The sequence below is a fragment of the Mustelus asterias genome, unplaced genomic scaffold (assembly GCF_964213995.1).
Source record: "Mustelus asterias unplaced genomic scaffold, sMusAst1.hap1.1 HAP1_SCAFFOLD_44, whole genome shotgun sequence".
Taxonomy (NCBI): Eukaryota; Metazoa; Chordata; class Chondrichthyes; order Carcharhiniformes; family Triakidae; genus Mustelus; species Mustelus asterias.
In genome coordinates this window covers 2,711,997-2,735,489 of record NW_027590121.1, presented here as the reverse complement: position 1 = coordinate 2,735,489, position 23,493 = coordinate 2,711,997, and the positions used below count along the sequence as shown (strand labels likewise).

Below are 23,493 nucleotides of genomic sequence, written 5' to 3'. Positions count from 1 at the left end.
TCAACCTTCTACCTAAAAATTCCGCAGGAGACAGTCCGGTTGTGGATTGTGGTGTGATGCGAAACTGGAACAAAAATCTTGAGAGCTTGTTCTTAAAGTATCTCCTGCCATTCTCTTCAATCCCTCCTTCAGAGTGTGAACAGCTCTTTCTGTGAGACCATTTGTAGCCAGATGAAACGGTGCAGTACGCACATGGCGTAGACCATTCCTTTACAGGAATTCCTGAAACACCTCACTTGTAAACAGAGTGTCGTTATCTGAAACAAGCCAATCTGGTAACCCAGGGCTTGTGAAAATTTGACAGAGCTTCTCTATTGTCACAGGAGCTGGAATATTACTCATGATCTGTGCTTCCAACCATTTTGAATGCACATTTACAACGAGCAAACACATGTGATTCATGAAAGGCCCCCCAAAGGCCACATTTAGTCTGGACCACGGCCTATGAGGCCACTTCCAAGGATGAAGTGGTAATGTACCCAGTGTGTTGTGCCTGATTCAATCGACAAACAGTTTATTGAGCGAGGCCAGCGGGGAGAAGCCACAGGGACTGACCATGTGCAACTCCACCCAACAAAGAATATCATCAATTCATATCCAGTTACTCAGCCCATCCCGGCTGGACACAATCCAATCAGAATGGTGATAGATTACATACATTATAGGTTCATTAAAATTAGTATCTGGGCATTATGGGGCTTTGTGATCATCTCATGGACAGGTGCCCCCATCATGATGCTTTCCCGACCCCCCCTTGGGGGGGTCTTTCTTGGGCTTTCTTTGTACATAGACTCCCTTAGTTAGAAATGGGGCAGATTAAAAGTTCTCATGGACGTCAGCACCCTTCCTTTGTTTTAATCTAATGACCACATGGTCTGGCAACATTTCTATTTAATAATCTCTCTTTTTAAACTCTTTTCTTCAGTATCCAATTCCAGAATTTTCCTTTTCTTTGTGTTACTTGCGTCAGGAATAAATCTTTGGACCTGACAGGAAGTTTAACCCAAGATCAATCCAACACAGGATTGGTCAGAATCATTTCACATGTGTCAAATTTTAAATAACCATTACAAATTAAAACTCTCATTCTCACATGGGTGAATTGTATCCGGATTAAAATTCCCACATGTTTAGTAAAATATCCTGGAATCCTGTCTCTGGCCAGTAAATATGGCCATGATGTGGAGATGCCGGCGTTGGACTGGGGTAAACACAGTAAGAAGTTTAACAACACCAGGTTAAAGTCCAACAGCTCCAGGTTCATAACTTCTGAACAAAAAAGTTTTATTGATCACACTTCCTTTTTTAAAAATCTGTTTGATTTAAATCACAGACAGAAAACCTCAAAGCTTGAAGCGTTCATCCCACAAATATCATCCACACACAAACTGAGAAACTTAACATGTGCTTTACATCAACAATAACTAAAATTAATTACTTAAGCGTTCTTGTGATCCTGTTTTTAAACTTCCAAAAATGCCTTTAATTAAAGATTCAAGATGAGGTTAATCCACCAGAAAGATAAACCTTAACAAATGTAGCCCAAAACAATAATAAAACACATCGACAAACATTCACATAAAACAAACAAAACACACAGATTCTCACAGCTCGTAAATTTTAAACAATGAATCCTCAGCGTTCTCTCTCGCAGCTATAGCTTCTTAAAGCGACAGAGCACTACAAGCTCACAACTCCTTGATTAAAATAAGATCCAAGATCCTTCATTATAACTTAACCTTTTTTAAGACAACTTACAAGGACTGATTTTAGAGGCAACATCTTTGTTGATTTAAAATCCCAAACACGTTACACCCAAACACCGGCAAAATCTTTGTTCTTTATCTGGGGATAAAACTCTCAGTTATTCCAAATTCCTCCAGGCTGTGCTTAATATTTCCGCATTTAACTTATTCCCAGAAATCCTCAATTATAAACTAAAATAGACACGTGTTTCCGGGCAGTCACAGGAATATGGTCAAGATAGTCCAGTCCCACAATGCCTCACATTCAATCTGCAGTCCTTCAATTATAACAGAATATGTGGCTGTATGTAGCTGCCTTGGCCATGGTCAACCCCAACCCCAAGGGTGCCTTCTTGAACTGCTGCAATGCCTGAGGTGTACGTACACCCACAGTGCTGTTAGGAAGGGACTTCCATAGAAACATAGAAAAACTACAGCACAATACCAGCCCTTCAGCCCACAAAGTCGTGCCGAACATGTCCCTACCTTAGCGATTACTAGGCTTACCTATAACCCTCTATCTTACTAAGTTCCATGTACTTATCTAAAAGTCTCTTAAAAGACCCTATCGAATCCGCCTCCACCACCCACCACCCTCTGAGTGAAAAACTTACCCCTGACATCTCTGTACCTAGTCCCCAGCACCTTAAACCTGTGTGGTCTTGAGGCAACCATTTCAGCCCTGGGAAAAAGCCTCTGACTATCCACTCGATCAATACCTCTCAACATCTTATACACCTCTATCAGGTCACCCCTCATCCTTCGTCTCTCCAAGGAGAAAAGACTGAGCTCACTCAACCTATCCTCATAAGGCATGCTCCCCAACCCAGGCAACATCCTTGTAAATCTCCTCTGCACCCTTTCTATGATTTCCACATCCTTCTGTAATGAGGCGACCAGAACTGAGCACAGTACTCCAAGTGTGGTCTGACCAGGGTCTTATACAGTTGCAACATTATCTCATGACTCCTAAGCTCAATTCCTCGATTGATGAAGGCCAGTACACCATCCGCCTTCTTAACCACAGCCTCAACCTGCACAGCTGCTTTGAGCGTCCTATGAACTCGGACCCCAAGATCCTTCTGATCTTCCACTCTGCCAAGAGTCCTACCATTAATATTATATTCTGCCATCGTATTTGACCTGCCAATATGAACTACCTCACACTTATCTGGGTTGAACTCCATCTGCCACTTCTCCATCCAGTCTTGCATCCTATCAATGTCTCGCTGCAACTTCTGACATCCCTTCATACTATCCACAACACCTCCAACCTTTGTGTCATCAGCAAACTTACCAACCCATCCCTCCACTTCCTCATCCAGGTCATTTATAAAAATCACAAAGAGTAAGGTTCCCAGAACAGATCCCTGGGGCACTCCACTGGTGACCGACCTCCCTGCAGAATATGACCCGTCTATAACCACTCTTTTCCTTCTGTGGGCAAGCCAGTTCTGGATCCACAAAGCAATGTCCCCTTGGATCCCATGCCCCCTCACTTTCTCAATAAGCCTTGCATGGGGCACCTTATCAAGTTTCCAGTTACTGAGAGAGACAAGAGATGAAATTTCTGGGCCTCTCACAAAAATCTTTGTTTCTTCATTGGACACAGGTGAGGTCCCAGAGGATTGGAGGATAGCAAATGTGGTCCCGTTATTTAACAAGGGTAACAAGGATAACCCGGGTAATTATAGGCCAGTGAACTTGACGTCCGTGGTAGGGAAATTGTTGGAGAAGATTCTTAGAGATAGGATCTATACACATTTAGAACTGAATAATCTCATTAGCGATTGTACAAGGGAGGTCATGCCTCACAAATTTGGTTGCGTTTTTTGAGGTGACAAAAATGACTGACGAGGGAAGGGCCGTGGATGTCGTCTCCATGGAATTTAGTGAAGCATTTGACAAGGTCCCTCATGGCAGGTGGTGCAAAAGGTTAAATCTCACGGGATCAAAGGTGAACTAGCTACATGAGTACAGAACTGGCTTGGCCATAGAAGACAGAGGGTAGCAGTGGAGGGGTCTTTTTCTGATTGGAGATCTGTGACTCGTGATGTTCCGCAGGGCTCTGTACCGGGATCTCTGCTGTTTGTGATATATATAAATGATTTGGAAGAAGATGTAGCTAGTCTGATTAGTAAGTTTGCGGACGACACAATGATTGCTGGAGTTGTGGATTGTGATGAACATTGTCAGAGAATACAGCAGGACATAGATAGGCTGGAAAATTGGGCGGAGAAATGGCAGATGGAACTTAATCCAGATAAATGCGAAGTGATGCATTTTGGTAGATCTAATGCAGGGGGGAGCTATACAATAAATGGCAGAACCATCAGGAGTATAGACACACAGAGGGATCTGGGTGTGCAAGTCCACGATCCTTAAAGGTGGCAGCACAGGTGGAACGGGGGATGAAGAAGGCATATGGCATGCTTGCTTTTATTGGGGCATAGAGTATAAAAGTTGGCATATGATGTTGCAGTTATATAGAACGTTGGTTAGGCCACATTTGGAATACTGCATCCAGTTCTGGTCGCCACACTACCAGAAGGATGTGGAGGCTTTGGAGAGAGTGCAGAAAAGGTTTACCAGAATGTTGCCTGGTATGGAGGGTATTCGCTATGAGGAGAGATTGAGTAAACTAGGGTTGTTCTCCCTGGAAAGACGGAGGTTGAGGGCGACCTAATAGAAGTTTACAAAATTATGAAGGGCATAGATAGGGTGAACAGTTGGAAGCTTTTTCCCAGGTCAGAAATGACAAACACAAGGGGTCACAAGTTCAAGGTAAGGGGGGCAAGGTTCAATACAGATATGCGGGGGACGTATTTTACACAGAGGGTGGTGGGGGCCTGGAATGCACTACCAAGCAAGGTGGTTGAGGCAGACACGCGAGGATCATTTAAGACTTATCTAGATAACCACATGAACAGACTGGGGATAGAGGGATACAAACGGATGGTCTCGTTAGGAACACATGATCGGTGCAGGCTTGGAGGGCCGAAGAGCCTGTTCCTGTGCTGTATTGTTCTTTGTTCTTTAAAATAGACACATGAGTTTCCGGGCAGTCACAGGAATGTGGTCAAGATAGTCCAGTCCCACAATGCCTCACATTCAATCTGCAGTCCTTCAATTATAACAGAATATGTGGCTGTATGTAGCTGCCTTGGCCATGGTCAACCCCAACCCCAAGGGTGCCTTCTTGAACTGCTGCAATGCCTGAGGTGTAAGTACACCCACAGTGCTGTTAGGGAGGGACTTCCAGCTACACATTCCAGACTTTCACTAGACTGTAGGTGGATACCAGATTGATATATTCCATTCAACCACACCCAAGCTGAGTTATTCCAATTCCTTTATTGTCCAGGACAATATATTCACAATATCATTAAAACAGAAATTAAACATTCCCATTTGATTTCAGGTATTAACATATTCTGTTAGTTTGTTCTTTATTGTCGATGTCAGGCTGGGCTTGTTCCTCTTGGAGAAAAGGAGGTTGAGGGGAGATTTGATCGAGGTGGACAGATTCTGACAGGTTTAGATAAGGTGGACAAAGAAAAGCTGTTCCTATTAGCTGATGGGACAAGGACTAGGGGGGGACACAGATTTATGGTTTTGGGTCAGAGATGCAAGGGGAGGAGTGGGGGAGGAGTGGGGGGGAGGGGGGGGGGTGGGGGGGGGAGATGTGAGGAAGAATATTCTGATGCAGCGAATGGTAATGACCTGAAACTCGCTGTCTATGAGGGTGGAGGAAGTGGAGACAATAAACAATTAAAAAGGAAATTGGATGGGCATTTGGGGATGTTCCAAACAGAACGAAGAACAAAGAAAATTACAGCACAGAAACAAGCCCTTTGGCCCTCCAAGCCTGTAGCAACCATGCTGCCCGTCTGAACTAAAACCCCCTACCTTTACGGGGACCATATCCCTCTATTCCTATGCATTTCATATATTTGTCAAGACACATCTTAAAAGTCACTATCGTATCTGCTTCCACTACCTTCCCCGGCAACGAGTTCCAGGCACCCACCACCCTCTGTGTAAAAAACCTGCCTGGTACATCTCCTTTAAACCTTGCCCCTCGCACCTTAAACCTATGCCCCCTAGTAATTGACTCTTCCAACCTGGGAAAAAGCTTCAGATTATCCACTCTGTCCATGTCCCTCATAATCTTGTAGACTTCTATCAGGTCGCCCCCCTCAACCTCTGTCGTTCCAGTGAGAACAAACCAAGTTTCTCCAACCTCTCCTCATAGCTAATGCCCTCCACACCAGACAACATCCTGATAAATATTTTCCGTACCCTCTCCAAAGCCTCCACATCCTTCTGGTAGTGTGGTGACCAGAATTGAACACTAGATTCCAAGTGCGGTCAAACTAAGGTTCTATAAAGCTGCAACATGACTTACCAATTTTTAAACTCAATGCCCCGGCCGATGAAGGCAAGCATGCCGTATGCCTTCTTGACGACCTTCTCCACCTGCATTGCCACTTTCAATGACCTGTGTACCTGTACACCCAGATCCTTCTGCCTATCAATACTCTTAAGGGTTCTGCCAATAACTGTATATTTCCCATCTGTATTAGACCTTCCAAAATGCATTACCTCACATTTGTCCGGATTAAACTTCATCGGCCATCTCTCCGCCCAAGTCTCCAACTGATCTATATCCTGCTGTATCCTCTGCCGGTCCCCATCACTATCCGCAATTCCACCAACCTTTGTGTCGTCCACAAACTTACCAATCAAACCAGTAACATTTTCCTCCAAACCATTTATATATATTACAAACAGCAAAAGTCCCAGCACTGATCGCTGAGGAATGTCACTTGTCACAGCCCTCCATTCAGAAATGTACCTTTGCACTGCCAACCTCTGTTTTCTTCTGACAAAATATCTCTAAACTTCCTAACACCCTGTCACTCTGTGATCCTTGTGACATTTGAAACCAGGTATTTGCAAAAAGACTCAAAGAATATCAGCCCACTGGAGACTGAGACCGGCCAGTCCAGCACAAAGAAACCCTCTGACCCTTCCCATTGACGAACTGTGAGAATGAACAAAATGCAGTCCTGGATGCAACTGAGAGCAGAAACAATAACAGCAGAATCCAACCCCTGGAATCACTCGTGAACTTGCTGGTGTCTCAGCAGCCGGGATGAAACGCTGAAACCCTTCCCACACTGAGAGCAGGTAAACGGCCTCTCGCCAGTGTGAACTCGCTGGTGTCTCTGCAGGCTGGATAACTGAGTGAATCCCTTCCCACACTGAGAGCAGGTGAATGGCCTCTCCCCAGTGTGAACCCGCTGGTGTGTCCGCAGGTTAGATGAACAAGTGAATCCCTCCCCACAATGAGAGCAGGTGAACAGCCTCTCCCCAGTGTGAACTCGCTGGTGTGTCCGCAGGCTGGATAACTGAGTGAATCCCTTCCCACACTGAGAGCAGGTGAACGGCCTCTCTCCAGTGTGAACTCGCTGGTGTCTCTGCAGGCTGGATAACTGAATGAATCCCTTCCCACACTGAGAGCAAGTGAATGGCCTCTCCCCAGTGTGAACTCGCTGGTGTGTCTGCAGGTGGGATGACTGCGTGAATCCCTTCCCACATTCCGAGCAGGTGAATGGCCTCTCCCCAGTGTGAACTCGCTCGTGTGTCCGCAGGCTGGATAACTGAATGAATCCCTTCTCACACTGTGAGCAGGTGAATGGTCTCTCCCCAGTGTGGCTGCGCCGATGAGCTGCCAGCAGAGATGGGGCTCTGTATCTCTTCCCACAGTCTGCACATTTCCACGGTTTCTCCATGGTGCGGGTGTTCTTACCTCTCTCTTGGGTGGACAATTAGTTGAAACTTCGTCCACACACAGAACAAGATTACAGTTTCTACCCGCTGTGAATGGTGTGATATTTATTCAGACTGTGTAACTGGTTAAAGCTCTTTAGTCAGTGTATTGGAACACTCTCTCTCAAGTGTGGTAGTGTGTTGATGCTTTTTCACTCACACTGACATTTCAAATCTTTTCAAATCGACAGACTGGACAATCATTTCTCCTTCTAGATTCAAAGTCCGATGATATTGAGGTCCCAAGGAATAAGACTCTGTCAGATCGAGACGTGACGTTTGAGATTTCAGCCTGTGATTCCTCTTTCAATATCCTGTAAAATGAGTTTACAAAAGTCATCAGTGTCAGTACAGGATAGAAATTCAGAACAGACAATTTCTATGGAACATTCTTTCCTCTCTCATTCCCCAAAAGCTGTAAATCTCCATCCCACACACTCTCTCCCCATTCTCAGCAGGTCTGGCAGCATCTGTATGGAGAGAAAAGAACTGATGTTTCAGAGCTTTGACAAAGGGTCATCCAGACAAGAAACATCAGCTCTTTTCTCTCCTTACAGATGCTGCCAGACCTGCTGAGATTTTCCAGCATTTTCTCTCTTGGTTTCAGATTCCAGCATCCGCAGTAATTTGCTTTTATAAGGCTGCAGATACCTCCTCCCAAGTAACATGCGTGCGCCCAAGACATCACCACTTGTTTCCCTTATTTCTTTCGCACCCATGGTGCTCTCCGCAGTAAACACAGAGGAGAAGTATTCATTAAAAATCTCACCCATCTCCTGTGGCTCCACACACAGATGGCCATACTGATTTTTAAGGGGATCTATTCTCTCTCTAGCCACCCTTTTACTCGTAATATAGCTATAGAACCTCTTGGAATTTTCTTTAATCTTACCTGCCAGATCCATATCAGACCCTCTTTTTGTCCTCCTGATTTCCCTCTTCAGTATTTTCTTACACTTTTTATAGTCAGAGTGATTCACTTGTCCCTGATTGCCTAAACCCAATGTATGCTTCCTTGTTTTACCTGACCAGAGCCTCAATGTCCCTTGTCTGCCAGGGAACCCTAAATTTACCATTCTTTCCCTGCATCTTAACAGGAATATACTGCCCCTGGACTCTTGATATCACACTTTTAAAACCTCCCAATTGCCAGTCATTTCTTTCCCTTCATTGATCTCGCTTCCAAACTAAAACCGGCCGTCTGCCATTACCCGCACTGATGTGGAAATGCCGGCGTTGGACTCGGGTAAACACAGTAAGAAGTCAAACAACACCAGGTTAAAGTCCAACAGGGTTATTTGGTTCACCCGCACTGCGCATGCTTCAGGTCCCGCCCCTCATTCATTCCGATTGGTTGGAGGACCAGCCGCTCCCGCTCGGTCCTCCAGCCCCGCCCCCTCTTCCTATTGGTCCGGAGCTGCCGTCAATCAGTCCCCGGGCATTGTGATGTGGAGCATGCGCAGTGTCATTGCTGTCCTTGGCGCTTGTTTGTCCCGGAGAAGCGGAGTCAGCGTTAGGCGGTGGCTGGGAGGATTTGGAAACACTTTGTGGATCCGCAAACCCTTCAGAATCATTGTCAGCTCCCTGGTTTGCAGCTGCGGGGCTTCTCCCTCCCTCCCTCCCGGGAACAGGCCCAGGTTAACGGCCCCATCCTGGCTCAGCCACTGGAGGATGGTTCACATCAGAGGATGGGGGAGAGGGACAATAAATAAGAGGTTACACTTTGGCCTCAAATCAATGAGGACTCTGATCTCTGGGAAGGAAGGAAACCCTGGGAGGTGGGCGGGGAGGATTCACAAACACCCTCTGGAGGCCCCAACACCCCCAATAAGACCCATTGGTTTTATTGTCAGTCTGCAGACAGCAGCTGGAGAACTGAACCCAGTAAGAGTTTTAACAACACCAGGTTAAAGTCCAACAGGTTTATTTGGTAGCAAACACCATTAGCTACCATTAGGTGTTTGCTACCAAATAAACCTGTTGGACTTTAACCTGGTGTTAAAACTCTTACTATGTTCACCCCAGTCCAACGCCGGCATCTCCACATCAGAACTGAACCCAGACAGAGGAGAGGGAGGGAGCAAACTGGGAGTGGAGGAAAGAAATGGTGAGATGGGTTTGGATTTCAAACCAGGGAGGAGGGAGAGTGTGTGGGACAGGAATTTATTGATTTGGGGAACAAGAGAGGAAGAAATGTTCCAGAGAATTAGAATTGCCTGTTCAAAATTTCTATCCTGGACTGACAGTGATTAATTTTGTAAACTCCTTTTACAGGTGAGGTGAAGAAACATCACATCAAAATCAGACAGAGTCTCGATTCACTTGGACTTAAATATCCTCAGACTTTGAACGTGGAAGGAGAAATGTTTGTCTTCTGTCTGGAGGAGAAGATTTCAAACATCAGTGTGACTGAAAAAGCACCAAGATACACGCACACCTGAGTGAGAGTGTTTCAGTGAGTTGACTGTGGAAAGAGCTTTATCCAGTTACGCAGCCTTAAAAAACATCACACCATTCACAGCAAGGAGAAACTGTACACGTGTTCTGTGTGTGGATGAGGCTTCAACTGATCGTTTAACCTGGAGAAACATAAGGACACCAGCACCATGGAGAAACCGTGGAAATGTGGGGACTGTGGGAAAGGATTCAGTTACCCTTCTCTGCTGGAAAACCATCGGCGCAGTCACACTGGTGAGAGACCGTTCACCTGTTCTGTCTGTGGGGAGGGATTCATTCAGTCATCTGGCCTTTGGTCTCACCAGAGAATTCACACTGAGGAAAAGCCATTCACCTGCACCTCCTGTGGGAAGAGGTTCAGGCATTCTTCAGCACTCACTGTGCACCAACGCACTCACACCGGGGAGAGACCATTCATCTGCTCCGTGTGTGGGAAGGGATTCACTCAGTCATTCCACCTGCTGTCACACCAGCGAGTTCATACTGGGGAGAGGCCGTTCACCTGCTCCGACTGTGGGAAGGGATTCACTGGGTCATCCCACTTACTGTCACACCAGCGAGTTCACATTGAGGAGAAGCCATTCAGCTGCACTGACTGTGGACGGAGTTTCAGACAGGCATCCTCCCTCATTGCACACCAGCGAATTCACACTGGGGAGAGACCGTTTACTTGCTTTTTGTGTGGAAAGGGATTCACAGTTTTACCCACCCTGCTGAGACACCAGAAAATTCACACTGAAGAGAAGCCATTCAGCTGCACTGACTGTGGAAAGAATTTCAGGCAGTCATCCAACCTCACTGCTCACCGACGCACTCACACTGCAGAAAGACCATTCACATGCTCCGTGTGTGGGAAGGGATTCAGTCGGCCATCCAACCTCTCTGCTCACCAGCGAGTTCACACAGGGGAGAGGCCATTCACTTGCTCCGTGTGTGGGAAGGGATTCGCAAAGTCTTTCAACCTGCTGGCTCACCAACGCACTCACACTGAGAGGCCATTCAACTGCTCTGTGTGTGGGAAGGAATTCACTCAGTCACAATGGCTCCTGAGACATCAACAAGTTCACAAGTGACTGCAGGGGTTGGATTTTGCTGTTTTTGCTGCTGTTCAGTATTGACAGTCTGACAATATTTTATTTCTGCTGATGTTAACAAACCCTATAACTAGCTGGAATTTAATATTCTGGTAGTGTCACTGATTTTCAGGGCTGCAATGCCACTTTTTAAAAGCACCACCAGTGATCTTCCCCCTTAATTGAAGAACTCTCAACAGGAACCTGTTTAGAATAAAGTTAAGAACTTTTGCTTCAATTCTAATTTGATCTTTGGGCAAAATCTCCAATTCATTCTCTGAAAGATCCATCTGCAGGGCACAAAGTATTTATTTTCAATGCTTGTATTGAGATTTTCTGGAAAGCTACTCTTTGATTTTTAAGGGCTATTTTTTGGTTTCCAGGGCATCGTTTTCCATTCTCAGTCACTCCTTTATTAGTGATGTAGTCACGTAGTAACATTACCTTTTGTGTTTCTGTTAGTTTACTTCTTTGAATAAGATAGCACAAATACTGAAGACTGTGTATATATTAAATCTTTTAAATTGGAATCTATGAATGATATTTTTTGTTAACTTATTTTAAAAATACTCCCATACTCTCTTTCCAAAATGAGAATTCTAACTATTTGACACAAGGTAACTGAATCAGATGTTTACTGGTTCAGACGGTGGAGCAGGAAAAATCTCTCCCGATTCTGATCTTCATTGTGTGTGGATTTACATTGATAACCCATCAATAACCTCACTCCACCAGCTGAGATCAGCTCTGACCGGGGATTCTGTATGTTGTCTGTGAATGTTAAACTGCAAATAAAAGCAGTTTAGAATATGAACCTGGATGAATGTATCTCAATTTCTAATGTGACGACCCAAGTGATTGTAAGTACGTTCACAATATCTGTTTACTCAAATTCCTGAGCTGTAAACCCCACCTCCTGAGATATATAAAAATAATCGAGACTTGTTCAGCAGAATGAGGAAAGGTCTGCCGATGGTTGGATCATTCCTTTTGAGGCTCACACTGCTATGAAACTAGTTCTGTAGCAGGAAGACACAACTCCTCCACACATCACCGATAGGCTGCTGAGTCAGTGAACTTTTTTTCTCAAAATAGGTGGCAAAGCTGTTCCTCCAATTTGAGACTCTGTCTCTGCAGATGTAGCAACATCGGGAGAGACAGAATCTGTGATTGGAGGAGATGGTCCTCACAGTTTCTGTCTCTCCCATGTACAGGATGATTTATTTTCTTCCAGTAGTTCCTCCCAAGACATAATTTCTGCGGGCCTTTTGGCAAGTCATGTTGCAGCTTTATAGAACCTCAGTTAGGCCGCACTTGGAATACAGTGTTCAATTCTGGTCGCCACACTACCAGAAAGATGTGGAGGCTTTAGAGAGGGTGGAGAGGGTACAGAAAAGATCTACCAGGATGTTGCCTGGCATGGAGGGCATTAGCTATGAGGAGAGGTTGGAGAAACTTGGTTTGTTCTCACTGGAACGACGCAGGTTGAGGGGAGACCTGATAGTTTTTTTACACAGAGGGTGGTGGGTGCCTGGAACTCGCTGCCGGGGGAGATAGTGGAAGCAGATACAATAGTGACTTTTAAGGGGCGTCTTGACAAATACATGAATAGGATGGGAATGGAGGGATATAGTCCCCAGAAGGGTAGGGGGTTTCAGTTCAGTTAGGCAGCGTGGTTGGTGCAGGCTTGGAGGGCTAAAGGGGGTGTTCCTGTGCTGTAATTAACTTTGTTTTCTTTTGAGAGTGAATTCACCATCCACAGCTGTTCACTTTGAACCCTGGATTGAAATATTCTCACTCTGGGTTTAAGGCTTCCTGGCGTAATACACAGATTTAGATCTTACCACCAAACACCAATTCATATCCTCATCCGTGTCCCAGATTTAAATGTGGTTGTCCAAACTAGAAAACAGATATAATTTGACTCTTTTTAAACCTGATTCACCACACCCTGCCACACTAACTACAAGAGATTGTGTTTGGGACCAGTTGTTCCGTTAAAGTCTGGGTTGTTCTCAATGGTGACAGTTTTAACCTCCATAACCTGTCCTAACCCTTCTGCCCTCCAGGGGGCTCTGTTTTTCTGATGGTGACATTCCCTGTTTACCCAGTCAGCCCTTGAATTGTTTGTGAATCCAGTCACATGTCGGTTCGACTGGATCAGGGCGGCAGATTTCCTTCCTTGAAGGGAATTAGAGAACCAGATGTGTTTTTACAACAATTAATTCATGCTCATCAATATTTTTATTGAAACGTGGTGGGATTCAAAGCCAGGTCCCAAAATCATGACAATAAATAGAGAAAATGCTGGATAAACTCAGCAGGTCGGTTCTTTTCAGAACTCCAGCATCTGCTGGATTTTGCTTTACCTCCAAATCATTCTCCTGGATTACTCCTGCTCTGGCTCTAATTCCAGTCAGCTCAGACAACAAAAACAGGTTCCACAAAATCACAAACATTTAAAAAAGGAGGTAGACAAAAGGCAGGTAACTATAGGCTGGTTCGCTTAACTTCTGTAGGAGGGAAAATGCTTGAATCTATCATCAGGGAAAAAATAGCGAGACATCTGGATATAAATTGTCCCATGGGTAAGACGCAGCATGGGTTCATGAAGGGCAGGTCATGTTTGACTAATTTGGTGGAATTCTTTGAGAACATTACATGTGCAGTGGACAATGGGGAACCTGTGGATGTGGTGTATCTGGATTTCCAGAAGGCATATGACAAGGTGCCGCACCAAAGACTGCTGCATAAGATAAAGGTGCACAGTGTTACGGGTAATGTATTAGCATGGATAGAGGATTGGTTAACTAACAGAAAGCAAAGAGTGGGGGTAAATGGGTGTTTTTCTGGTTGGCGATCAGTGACTCGTGGTGTGCCTCAGGGATCAGTGTTGGGACCGCAATTGTTTACGATTTACATCGATGATTTGGAGTTGGGGACCAAGTGTAGTGTGTCAAAATTTGCAGATGACACTAAGAGCAAAGTGTGCAGAGGACGCTGAAAGTCTGCAAAGGGACATAGATAATCTAAGTGAGTGGGCGAGGGTCTGGCAGATGGAGTACAATGTTGGTAAATGTGAGGTCATCCATTTTGGTAGGAATAACAGCAAAATTGACTATTATTTAAATGGGAAAAAATTGCAGCGTGCTACTGTGCAGAGGCCAAGCTGATTGGAGGAGGGAAAGCAATTCCTCCTCCAAGACTTGATCTCATTTGCATCTTAGCCAAAAGGCCGAGATACTGCTTTTAAAAATTGCTTCATATGAAACATATGAAGTTTCAATGTAACCTAATGACCTCAAACAAACCTCTGCAAGACGTGCCGGATCATTGACACGGATGCCATCGTCTCACGTGAGAACACCATCTACCAGGTACACGGTACCTACTCTTGCAACTCGGCCAACATTGTCTCCCTGATACGCTGCAGGAAAGGATGTCCCGAGGCATGGTACATTGGGGAAACCATACAGGCGCTACAACAACGGATGAATGAACACCACTCAACAATCACCAGGCAAGACTGTTCTCTTCCTGTGGGGCAGCACTTCAGCAGTCACGGGCATTCAGCCTTGGATCTTCAGGTAAGCGTTCTCCAAGGCGGCCTTCACGACACACGACAGCGCAGAGTCGCTGAGCAGAAACTGATAGCCAAGTTCCGCACACATGAGGACGGCCTAAACCGGGATGTTGGATTTATGTCACATTATCAGTAACCCCCACAGCTTGCCTCCTGGGCTTGTAGAATCTCACTAGCTGTTCTGTCTGGAGACAATACACATTTCTTTAACCTGTGTTTAATTTTCCCTCCACCCATGTTGTCTGTACCTTTAAGACCTGGCTGGCTGGAAGATTCGCATTCTAATCAGTATTCTGCAACTTGATTTTGTCTGTTTGCACTGTTTGAGAGCACATTTCCACTCCATCTGACGAAGGAGCAGTGCTCCGAAAGCTTATGATATTTGCTACCAAATAAACCTGTTGGACTTTAACCTGGTGTTGTGAGACTTCTTACGCTGTGCAGAGGGACAGGGGTGTCCTTGTGCAGGAATCTCAAAGAGTTGGTTTGCAGGTGCAACAGGTAATTAAGAAGGCAAATGGAATTTTGTCCTTCATTGCGAGAGGGATGGAGTTTAAAAACAGCGAGATTATGTTGCAGCTGTATAAGGTGCTGGTGAGGCCACACCTGGAGTACTGTGTACAGTTTTGGTCTCCTTACTTGAGAAAGGATATACTGGCACTGGAGGGGGTGCAGAGGAGATTCACGAGGTTGATTCTGGAGTTGAGAGGGTTGGCTTATGAGGAGAGACTGAGTAAATTGGGGCTATGCTCATTGGAATTCAGAAGAATGAGGGGAGATCTTATAGAAACATATAAGATTATGAAGGGAATAGATAAGATAGAAGCAGGGAAGTTGTTTCCACTGGCAGGTGAAACTAGAACTTGGGGGCATAGCCTCAAAATAAGGGGAAGCAGATTTAGGACTGAGTTGAGGAGGAACTTCTTCACACAAAGGGTTGTGAATCTGTGGAATTCCCTGCCCAGTGAAGCAGTTGGGGCTACCTCATTGAATGTTTTTAAGGCAAGAATAGATAAATTATTGAACAGTAAAGGAATTAAGGGCTATGGTGAGCGGGCGTGTAAGTGGTGCTGAGTCCACAAAAAGATCAGCCATGAGGCTCGAGGGGCCCGATGGCCTACTCCTGCTCCTAGTTCTTATGTTCTTCCCACAATCCCCACATTTCCATGGCATCTCCCTGTGACTGCAAATTATGTTCCAAAAGGCCAGATGATTGGTTGAAGCTTTCACCACACCTGACTAAACCTCTGACTAACCTGACTAAAACGGAGGATAAAGTATTGGTGTCTGTAAGGGCTAAAAGAATACACTTGGCTTCCTTGTAGATCTGTGGCACCAAGTTCAAGACTCCTTCATGAATCATCCTCTTGGCCTCTCGCCTGTCAACTGTCCATGAGAATCTTATATGTTTCAGAATGTTCACTGCTCATTCTTCCAAACCCAATGAGTATTGGTGCAACCCTTCCCCAAAAGACGAGTTGGATTCTGCGGCATCACTTGCCCCGAGGTCAAAGGACCTTTGTGTGGTCCACCCCCCGGCCTGCTACGATTCCTGTGGTGGGTGGGATGGGAGAATTCTCCCCTACACCTTCACAACCTTTCCTCAAAAGTCAACACCTTCATCTTAGGAATGGGCCTGGTGAACGTTCTCTGAACTCATTCCAATGAAAACATGTCATTCCATCAGTCGGGAGACCAGAACCGTACACAGTATTCCAGCTGCTATGTCAGCAATGTCCTGTGTAGGTGCAGCAAGTTCCCTTTTTCAAACTCCACCCCCTTGCAGTAAAGTCCAACACTCCATTTGCCGCCTTCTTTACTTGCTGTACCTTCATCCTATTTTTTCACGATTCATGTACAAGGTCACCCAGATTCCTCTCTACGGCAGTATTCTTCAGTTTCTGTACATTTAAACAATTTTTTGCTTCTCTATTCTTCCTGCCAAAGTGGAAAAGCTCCCACTTTCCTGCACTATACTCCATCTGCCATTTTTCTGTCCATTCAGGTAACTTATCTGTGTCCCTTATAGATTTTTTGTAATAACCTCACAACTTGCTTTTCTACCTCTCTTTGTATCATCAATTCTGGCTTCATCCAAGTCATTGATCAAGGTGGCTGTTTTTCTCTCTCTCAGTTGTGGGTGATATTTGTCTCTATTCTCCTGGAAACTGAATGAATCTTGTTCCAAACTGGGTTCAATATCAGACATTTCAGGGAGTCAGGAATCATTCGCCCCTGAACCTACACTGGTAAAACCCCAGACAGTTCCTCAGTAAGGATTTTTCTGGTTCCTCACCATATATTAGTCAGGATACTGAAACCCAGCTTTTTTACAGTCCACTCCTGGAGGTCCCACTCCCTGAGCCGACAACATTCAGCAGTGTCAGTGCTGAAGTTTCACAGTGGGAGTGATTCCCAGAGTAACTGTCAATCAGATCACCATTGATGTCCAGGTTTGTGTAGTTTTAGTTGTCCTGATGTCTAACACACACACATCAATAAAACAGGGAATTCCTGCAAACAAACTGCAGCTTCTTCTCTGTCTGGACAGACAATGTTTGTTGAATAATTGTCCCAGTGGTTAACAGGCTCCTGTGAACTCATCCAACTCGTATTTTAATACTGACTTTAACAAATATATTTTAAATAGGTTTATTTTAAATGAGTTAAAACCAGCCTTAAAATGGTAGATATAGTATAATAACCAGAGTACTTTTCAGACTGGAAACTTTAACCTGCTGTTTCACTTTGATTTAGGAGCAGATCCCAGTTTTACACCAATCTCTGATTCATGTATCCAGCATTCACCGTCATTCTAAAAACAGAAGTTGCTGCAAAATCTCAGTACGTCTGACAGAATCTGTAAAGACAGGAACAGTTAATGTTTCCAGTTGAATGTGACTCTTCTTCAGTGTCAAAAGATTAGCTCTGTTTCTCTCTCCAGAGAGTCAGACCTGCTGAGTTTTTGCAGCACTTCTTGTTTTTATTTACGAGTTCAGGACTCAGACAAGACAACCCACAATACAAATCTTACAACTGGGCCAGGGTTTATTAACATCAGCAGAAACAGACACCAATGAAAATGGTTCGGACCTCGATGTGATTAACAGCAAAATTCAGTCCTTGCAGTCACTCGTGAACATGTTGGTGTTTCAGCAGGTGAGGTGACTGAGTGAATCCCTTCCCACACACGGAGCAGGTGAATGGCCTGTCCCCAGTGTGAATTCGCTGGTGCTTTACCAGGTTGGATGATTGACTGAATCCCTTGCCACAATCAGAGCAGGTGAATGGTCTCTCCCCAGTGTGAACTCGCTGGTGTCTCCGCAGGCTGGATGAACAAGTGAATCCCTCCCCACAATGAGAGCAGCTGAATGGCGTCTCCCCAGTGTGAACTCGCTGGTGTTTCCGCAGGTTGGATAACTGAGTGAATCCCTTCCCACAATGAGAGCAGCTGAATGGCCTCTCCCCAGTGTGAACTCGCTGGTGTGTCTGCAGGTGGGATGAACAAGTGAATCCCTTCCCACACTGAGAACATGTAAATGGTCTCTCCTCCGTGTGAACTCGCTGGTGCCTCCGCAGGTGGGATGAACAAGTGAATCCCTTCCCACAATGAGAGCAGGTGAACGGCCTCTCCCCAGTGTGAACTCGCTGGTGTGACTGCAGGCTGGATAAATGACTGAATCCCTCCCCACACTGAGAGCAGGTGAATGGTCTCTCCCCAGTGTGGCTGCACCAATGAGTTTCCAGCTGAGAATGGGATCTGTATCTCTTCCCACAGTCCACACATTTCCATGGTTTCTCCATGGTGCAGGTGTCCTGACCTCTCTCTTGGGTGGACAATCAGTTGAAGCCTTGTCCACACACAGAACACGGGTACAGTCTCTCCCTGCTGTGAATGGTGTGATATTTATTCAGGCTGTGTAACTGGTTAAAGCTCTTTAGTCAGTGCACTGGAAGACTCTCACTCGAGTGTGGCAGTGTGTTGTGCTTTTCCAGTCACACTGATGGTCGAACTCTTTTCAAATCGACAAACTGGACAATAATTTCTCCTTCGAGATTCAAAGTCCGATGATATTCAGCTCCCATGGAATATGACTCTGTCAGATCGAGACGTGACGTTTGAGATTTCGGCCTGTGATTCCTCTTTCAATATCCTGTGAAACAAGTTTACAAAAGTCATCAGTGTCAGTACAGGATAGAAATTCAGAACAGGCAATTCTAGTTTCTATGGAACATTCTTTCCTATTTCAGTCCCAAAAAGCTGTGAATCTCCATCCCACACATTCTCCCTCCATTCTCACTCTGCTGTATCTAATATTCACCCTCCCAATTCTCCTGAAGGTGCTGATTGAGGCTGATTGACAGATCCATGCTCACTGCTTCCTGTCCTGGACACAGAGACCATAACAAATAGGAGTTGCAGTCGGCCATTTGGCCCATCGAGCCTTTTAAACTATTCAATGAGATAATTTGTTCATCTACCTCAGCATCATTCTCCCCACACTAAACCCATATCCCTTGATATCTTCAATATCTAGAAACCAATCAATCTCTCTCTTGAAAATAGTTAATGACTGAGGTTTCACTGTCCTCAGGGGTTGAGAATTCCAAAGCTTTACCACATCCTTGAGTGAAGAAATCCCCCCACATATTAGCTTTTGCTCCATCCTCTTGTCTGTTCCCCATAACCCTTGACACCCTTGTCAGTCAAAAATCTGTCTAACTGGAATATATTCAATGATCCTCATCCTCAACTGGTTCCTGTGGAAGAGAAATCCAAAAGACTAACAACCCTCTGAGGGAAGAGTTGTCTGGAAATATATAACGTAGCTACAGTTCCATATTACAAGATATTCAGATCCCAAGGAATATGACTCTTTCTAGATGTGACGGTTGAGATTTTTGCCTGTGATTCCTCATTCAAAATCCTGTGAAATGAGTTTACAAAAGTCATCACAGTCAGTATAGGATAGAAATTCAGAACAGACAATTCTAGTTTCTATGGAACATTCTTTCCTATTTCATTCCCAAAAAGTTGTAAATCTCCATCCATATCTATGGATTCTAGTTAAAAATGAAAGTGGATGGGCACTTGAAGGAAATAAACTTTCAGGAGAATGGGGATAGAGAGTGGGAATGGGACTGGAATGTTATACAGAGAGTCAGCATGGACTCGAGTTACCGAATGGATTTCTTCTGTGCTGTAATGGGCTTTATGACTGGAAATGTATAACATCGCTCCAGCATTATATTACAATGCAAGAAATAATAATAAAAGTATTTTATTACAGAAACATAAATAATATATCTAATCTGGGTACCAGATAACAACACCAGACAGATCTCTGTCCTATATTAACGTAAATGTCAGCCATCTCCTGGGGAAAGCTTCCCTTTAATTGTGAACATTAGAAAAAAGACCATCCTTTTAGACAGACAAATAAATGTGTCAAGCTGAGGGATCAAAGGATATTTACCAGGCTGATTCAGGGAATGGCGGGACTGATGTATGAGGAGAGACTGACGAGGTTAGGATGGTTTTCGTTGGAGTTCAGATGAATGAGGGGGGATCTCACAGAGACTTATAAAATTCTAACAGGTCGAGACAGGATAGATGCAGGGAGGATGTTTCTGATGGTGGGGGAGTCCAGAACCAAGGGTCACAGTCTGAGGATTCAGGGTAGACCATTTAGGACGGAGGTGAGGAGACATTTTTTCACCCAAAGAGTGGTGAGCCTGTGGAATTCATGACCACAGGAAGGAATTGATGCCAAAACATTGAATGTATTCAAAAGCGCCTCATACATCAGTCCCGCCATTCCCTGAATCAGCCTGGTAAATATCCTTTGCACTTGGGGCAAATGGGATCACAGGTTATGGGGAGAAAGCAGGATTAGACTATTGAGTTGCTTGATCATCCATGATCTTAATGAATGGCAGAGCAGGCTCGAAGGGCCAAATGGCTTCCTCCTGCTCCTATCTTCTATGTTTCTCTTAAATTTCTTTAAGAGAGAGAGGGACCTGGGCCAACCTTTCCTGAGTCTGCACCCTCCCTGGATTCACTTCCTTTCCCTTCAGTTGTTGCAATTCTCCAATTACCCCCAGAATGAGAAAAGAAAGTGTTTTACTCACAGATGTTGGCCTCTTTTAGGTTGAGACTGAAGGAAGTTTGAGTCTGTCTGAAGCTCAATCTTCATTCACACAAAGCCTGCGCTCTGATTGGCTGGAGGACCACGGTCTTTCCGGTCCTCCAAGTCTTCCTATTGGCCAGAGCTGGTGAGCGGAAGTGAATCAGAAGTGCGCATGTGCGGGTTTTGGGGGAATGCGCATGTGCGGGTGTGGGGCGGGGCCCGGGACACAGCCGGCGCACTGACCATTGTCTGTCCGGGTCTTCCAGCCTTTCCCATTGGACAACAGCTCAGCGTGGCTGGAGGACAAAGTCCCGCCCACCCCCACGTGGGGCTCCGCCCCTCATTGTCTGTCTGCGTGGGATTGACCAATGGGAACTCTGGAGGACCGGCAGTACTCGGGTCCTCCAGCCAATCAGAGCTCCCCCATTGTCTGAATGCGGAAGTTGCACAATGAGCTTGTTCAGCTGCTCACTCCTGCCCAGCAAAGCTGCTGCTGCTTCTCTCTGAATGAAGATTGAGCTTCAGACAGGCTCAAACTTCCTTCTGTCTTCAACATCTGTGAGTAAAACAGTTTCTTTTCTCCCCCTTTCCATTTTGTTTCTCATTCTGGGAGAAATTGTTGACTTGCAGCAACTGATCACGAGAAATAGAAGCAGGAGCGGCCACCAGGCCCTTGAAGCCTGTCCCGCCATTCAATCCGACCATAGCTGACTGATGCTGGTTTCAACTCCTTTACTGTGCCATTTCCCCATAGCCCTCTATTCCCCGATCTATCAAATATGTATCCACCTCCACTTTAAATACTTCTAACGATCCAGCCTCCACCACCCTTTGGGGCGGGGAATTCCAGAGCTTCATCATCCTCTGTGAGAAGAAATTCCTGCACACCTCAGTTTTAAATGACTGACCCTTTATTTTGTTTGAAAATATCTCACCATCTACCCTGTCAAGCCCCCTCAGGATCTGAAATGTTTCAATAACTCCTTTGTCTTCAAAACTTCAAGGAACACAGACCTTGACAATTTACTCCCTCGTGATAGGACAACCCTCCTATCCCAGGAATTAGCCTGGTGAATTTCCTTTGGACTATGTCCAATATTACTATATCCTTGTTTAGATAAGGGGATCAAAACTGTATGCATTATTCCAGGTGAGGCATCACCAACACACTGTACAGTTGCAACAAAACCTCCCTGTTTTTAAACTCCAACCCCTTTGCAATAAAAGCCAAAATGCCATTTTCCTTCTTAACTCGTGTGGGACCTGCCTGCTCGCTTTTTGTGATTCATAGAGAGAAACAGACTGAATGTGACCTAGAAATCATAGAAACCCTACAGTGCAGAAGGAGGCCATTTGGCCCATCGAGTCTGCACCGACCACAATCCCACCCAGGCCCTACCCCCACATATTTACCTGCTAATCCCTCTAACCTACGCATCCCAGGACTGTGAGGCAATTTTTAACCTGGCCAATCAACCTAACCCACACATCTTTGGACTGTGGGAGGAAACCGGAGCACCCGGAGGAAACCCACGCAGACACGAGGAGAATGTGCAAACTCCACACAGACAGTGACCCGAGCCGGGAATCGAACCCGGGACCCTGGAGCTGTGAAGCAGCAGTGCTAACCACTGTGCTACCGTGTCGCCCGTCTGTGCTACCGTGCCGCCCGATTCATGCACAAGAACACCAAGGTCCCTCTGTACTTCACTCACCGGCAGCCTCTCCCCATTTAGATAATCTTCCTGTTGATTCCTCCTACTGAAATACATGACCTCACACTTCCCCACTTTAAACTCCATTTGCCAGGTTTTGAAGACAGAGGGGTGACTTTATTGCATCTTCCCCAACGCTCGACTCATCTTTCCCAGGCCCTATTCCTGTAGCCCTACATTTTTACCCCACTAATCCACATCTATTGGGACACAAAGGGGCAATTTAGCATGGTCATTCAATCTAACCCGCACATCTTTGGACTGTGGGAAGAACCTGGAGAACTCAGAAATCCACACAGACATGGAGAGAATGCGCATACGCCACACAGACTGTCACCCAAGGCCGGGATTGAACCCGGGTCCCTGGCACTGTGAAGCAGCAGTGCTAACCACTGTGCTGCTGTGGCGCCCTTTTTAAATAAACTACAAGCACAGATTTCTCTCGATCTACCCTCCTTCTTACAACCTCAAACAATTCAAGCAAATTTGTCAAACATGATTTATCTTTCATAGAACCATGTTGACGAGGTTTGATTATATTCAGCTTTCCTAAATGATTGGCTATTTGCTCTTTGATTATTGACTCCAGCGTCTTGCCAATAATAGATGTTAAATTAACTGGCCTATAGTTCCCTGCCTTCTGCCTTTCTCCTTTTTTGACCAAGGTAGTCACATTGGCTGATTGCCAATCTTCCGATACTTTCCCGGAATCTAGCAAGTTACGAAAAATTTCAACAGAATTCTCCACTATCCCTTCAGCAACCTCCATTAAAAAGCTAGCGTGCAGTTCATTGGGTCCTGGTGACTTGTCCATCCTTAGCCACTGAAGGGAAAGGAAGTGAGTCCAGTCGGTACATTCCACACATTGTTAGTCCAGTCAGATAGACATATATCTGTCTGGCAGCCTGCATGGAGATTTCCAGCTCTCTGTGTCCAGGACAGGAAGCAGTGAGC

At 45.3% G+C, this 23,493-nt stretch overlaps 3 protein-coding genes across 3 annotated transcripts in view; 2 read left to right on the top strand and 1 right to left on the bottom strand.

Annotated features, from left to right (window-relative positions):
* LOC144483000 (uncharacterized) lies at window positions 1-23,308 on the bottom strand. Its single transcript, XM_078201825.1, has 4 exons — window positions 23,240-23,308; window positions 17,827-18,341; window positions 6,911-7,466; window positions 1-12 (listed from the first exon to the last, which is right to left on the bottom strand). Exons 1-4 carry the CDS (start codon window positions 23,306-23,308, stop codon window positions 1-3), a joined length of 1,152 nt encoding a protein of 383 aa, XP_078057951.1.
* On the top strand, window positions 9,730-11,110 carry LOC144482971 (uncharacterized). Its single transcript, XM_078201801.1, has one exon. It carries the CDS (start codon window positions 10,187-10,189, stop codon window positions 11,108-11,110), a length of 924 nt encoding a protein of 307 aa, XP_078057927.1. The 5' UTR covers window positions 9,730-10,186.
* LOC144482999 (uncharacterized) overlaps window positions 21,267-23,493 on the top strand; it is a 28,276-nt gene continuing 26,049 nt past the window's right edge. The window contains exon 1 of the mRNA XM_078201824.1: window positions 21,267-21,382. The gene's annotated coding sequence lies outside the window, so the exon portion shown is untranslated. The remainder of the gene's footprint in view (window positions 21,383-23,493) is intronic.

Coding starts and splice junctions, on each gene's coding strand:
- LOC144483000 (XM_078201825.1), bottom strand. CDS start 23,308: ATGGAGGTTGCTGAAGGGATAGTGGAGAATTCTGTTGAAATTTTTCGT. Junction 18,342..23,239: donor ACTTGCTAGATTCCGGGAAA/GTATCGGAAGAT, acceptor CAGTCACACCAG/CGAGTTCACACTGGGGAGAG. Junction 7,467..17,826: donor AAACACCAACATGTTCACGA/GTGACTGCAAGG, acceptor TCATCGGCGCAG/CCACACTGGGGAGAGACCAT.
- LOC144482971 (XM_078201801.1), top strand. CDS start 10,187: ATGGAGAAACCGTGGAAATGTGGGGACTGTGGGAAAGGATTCAGTTAC.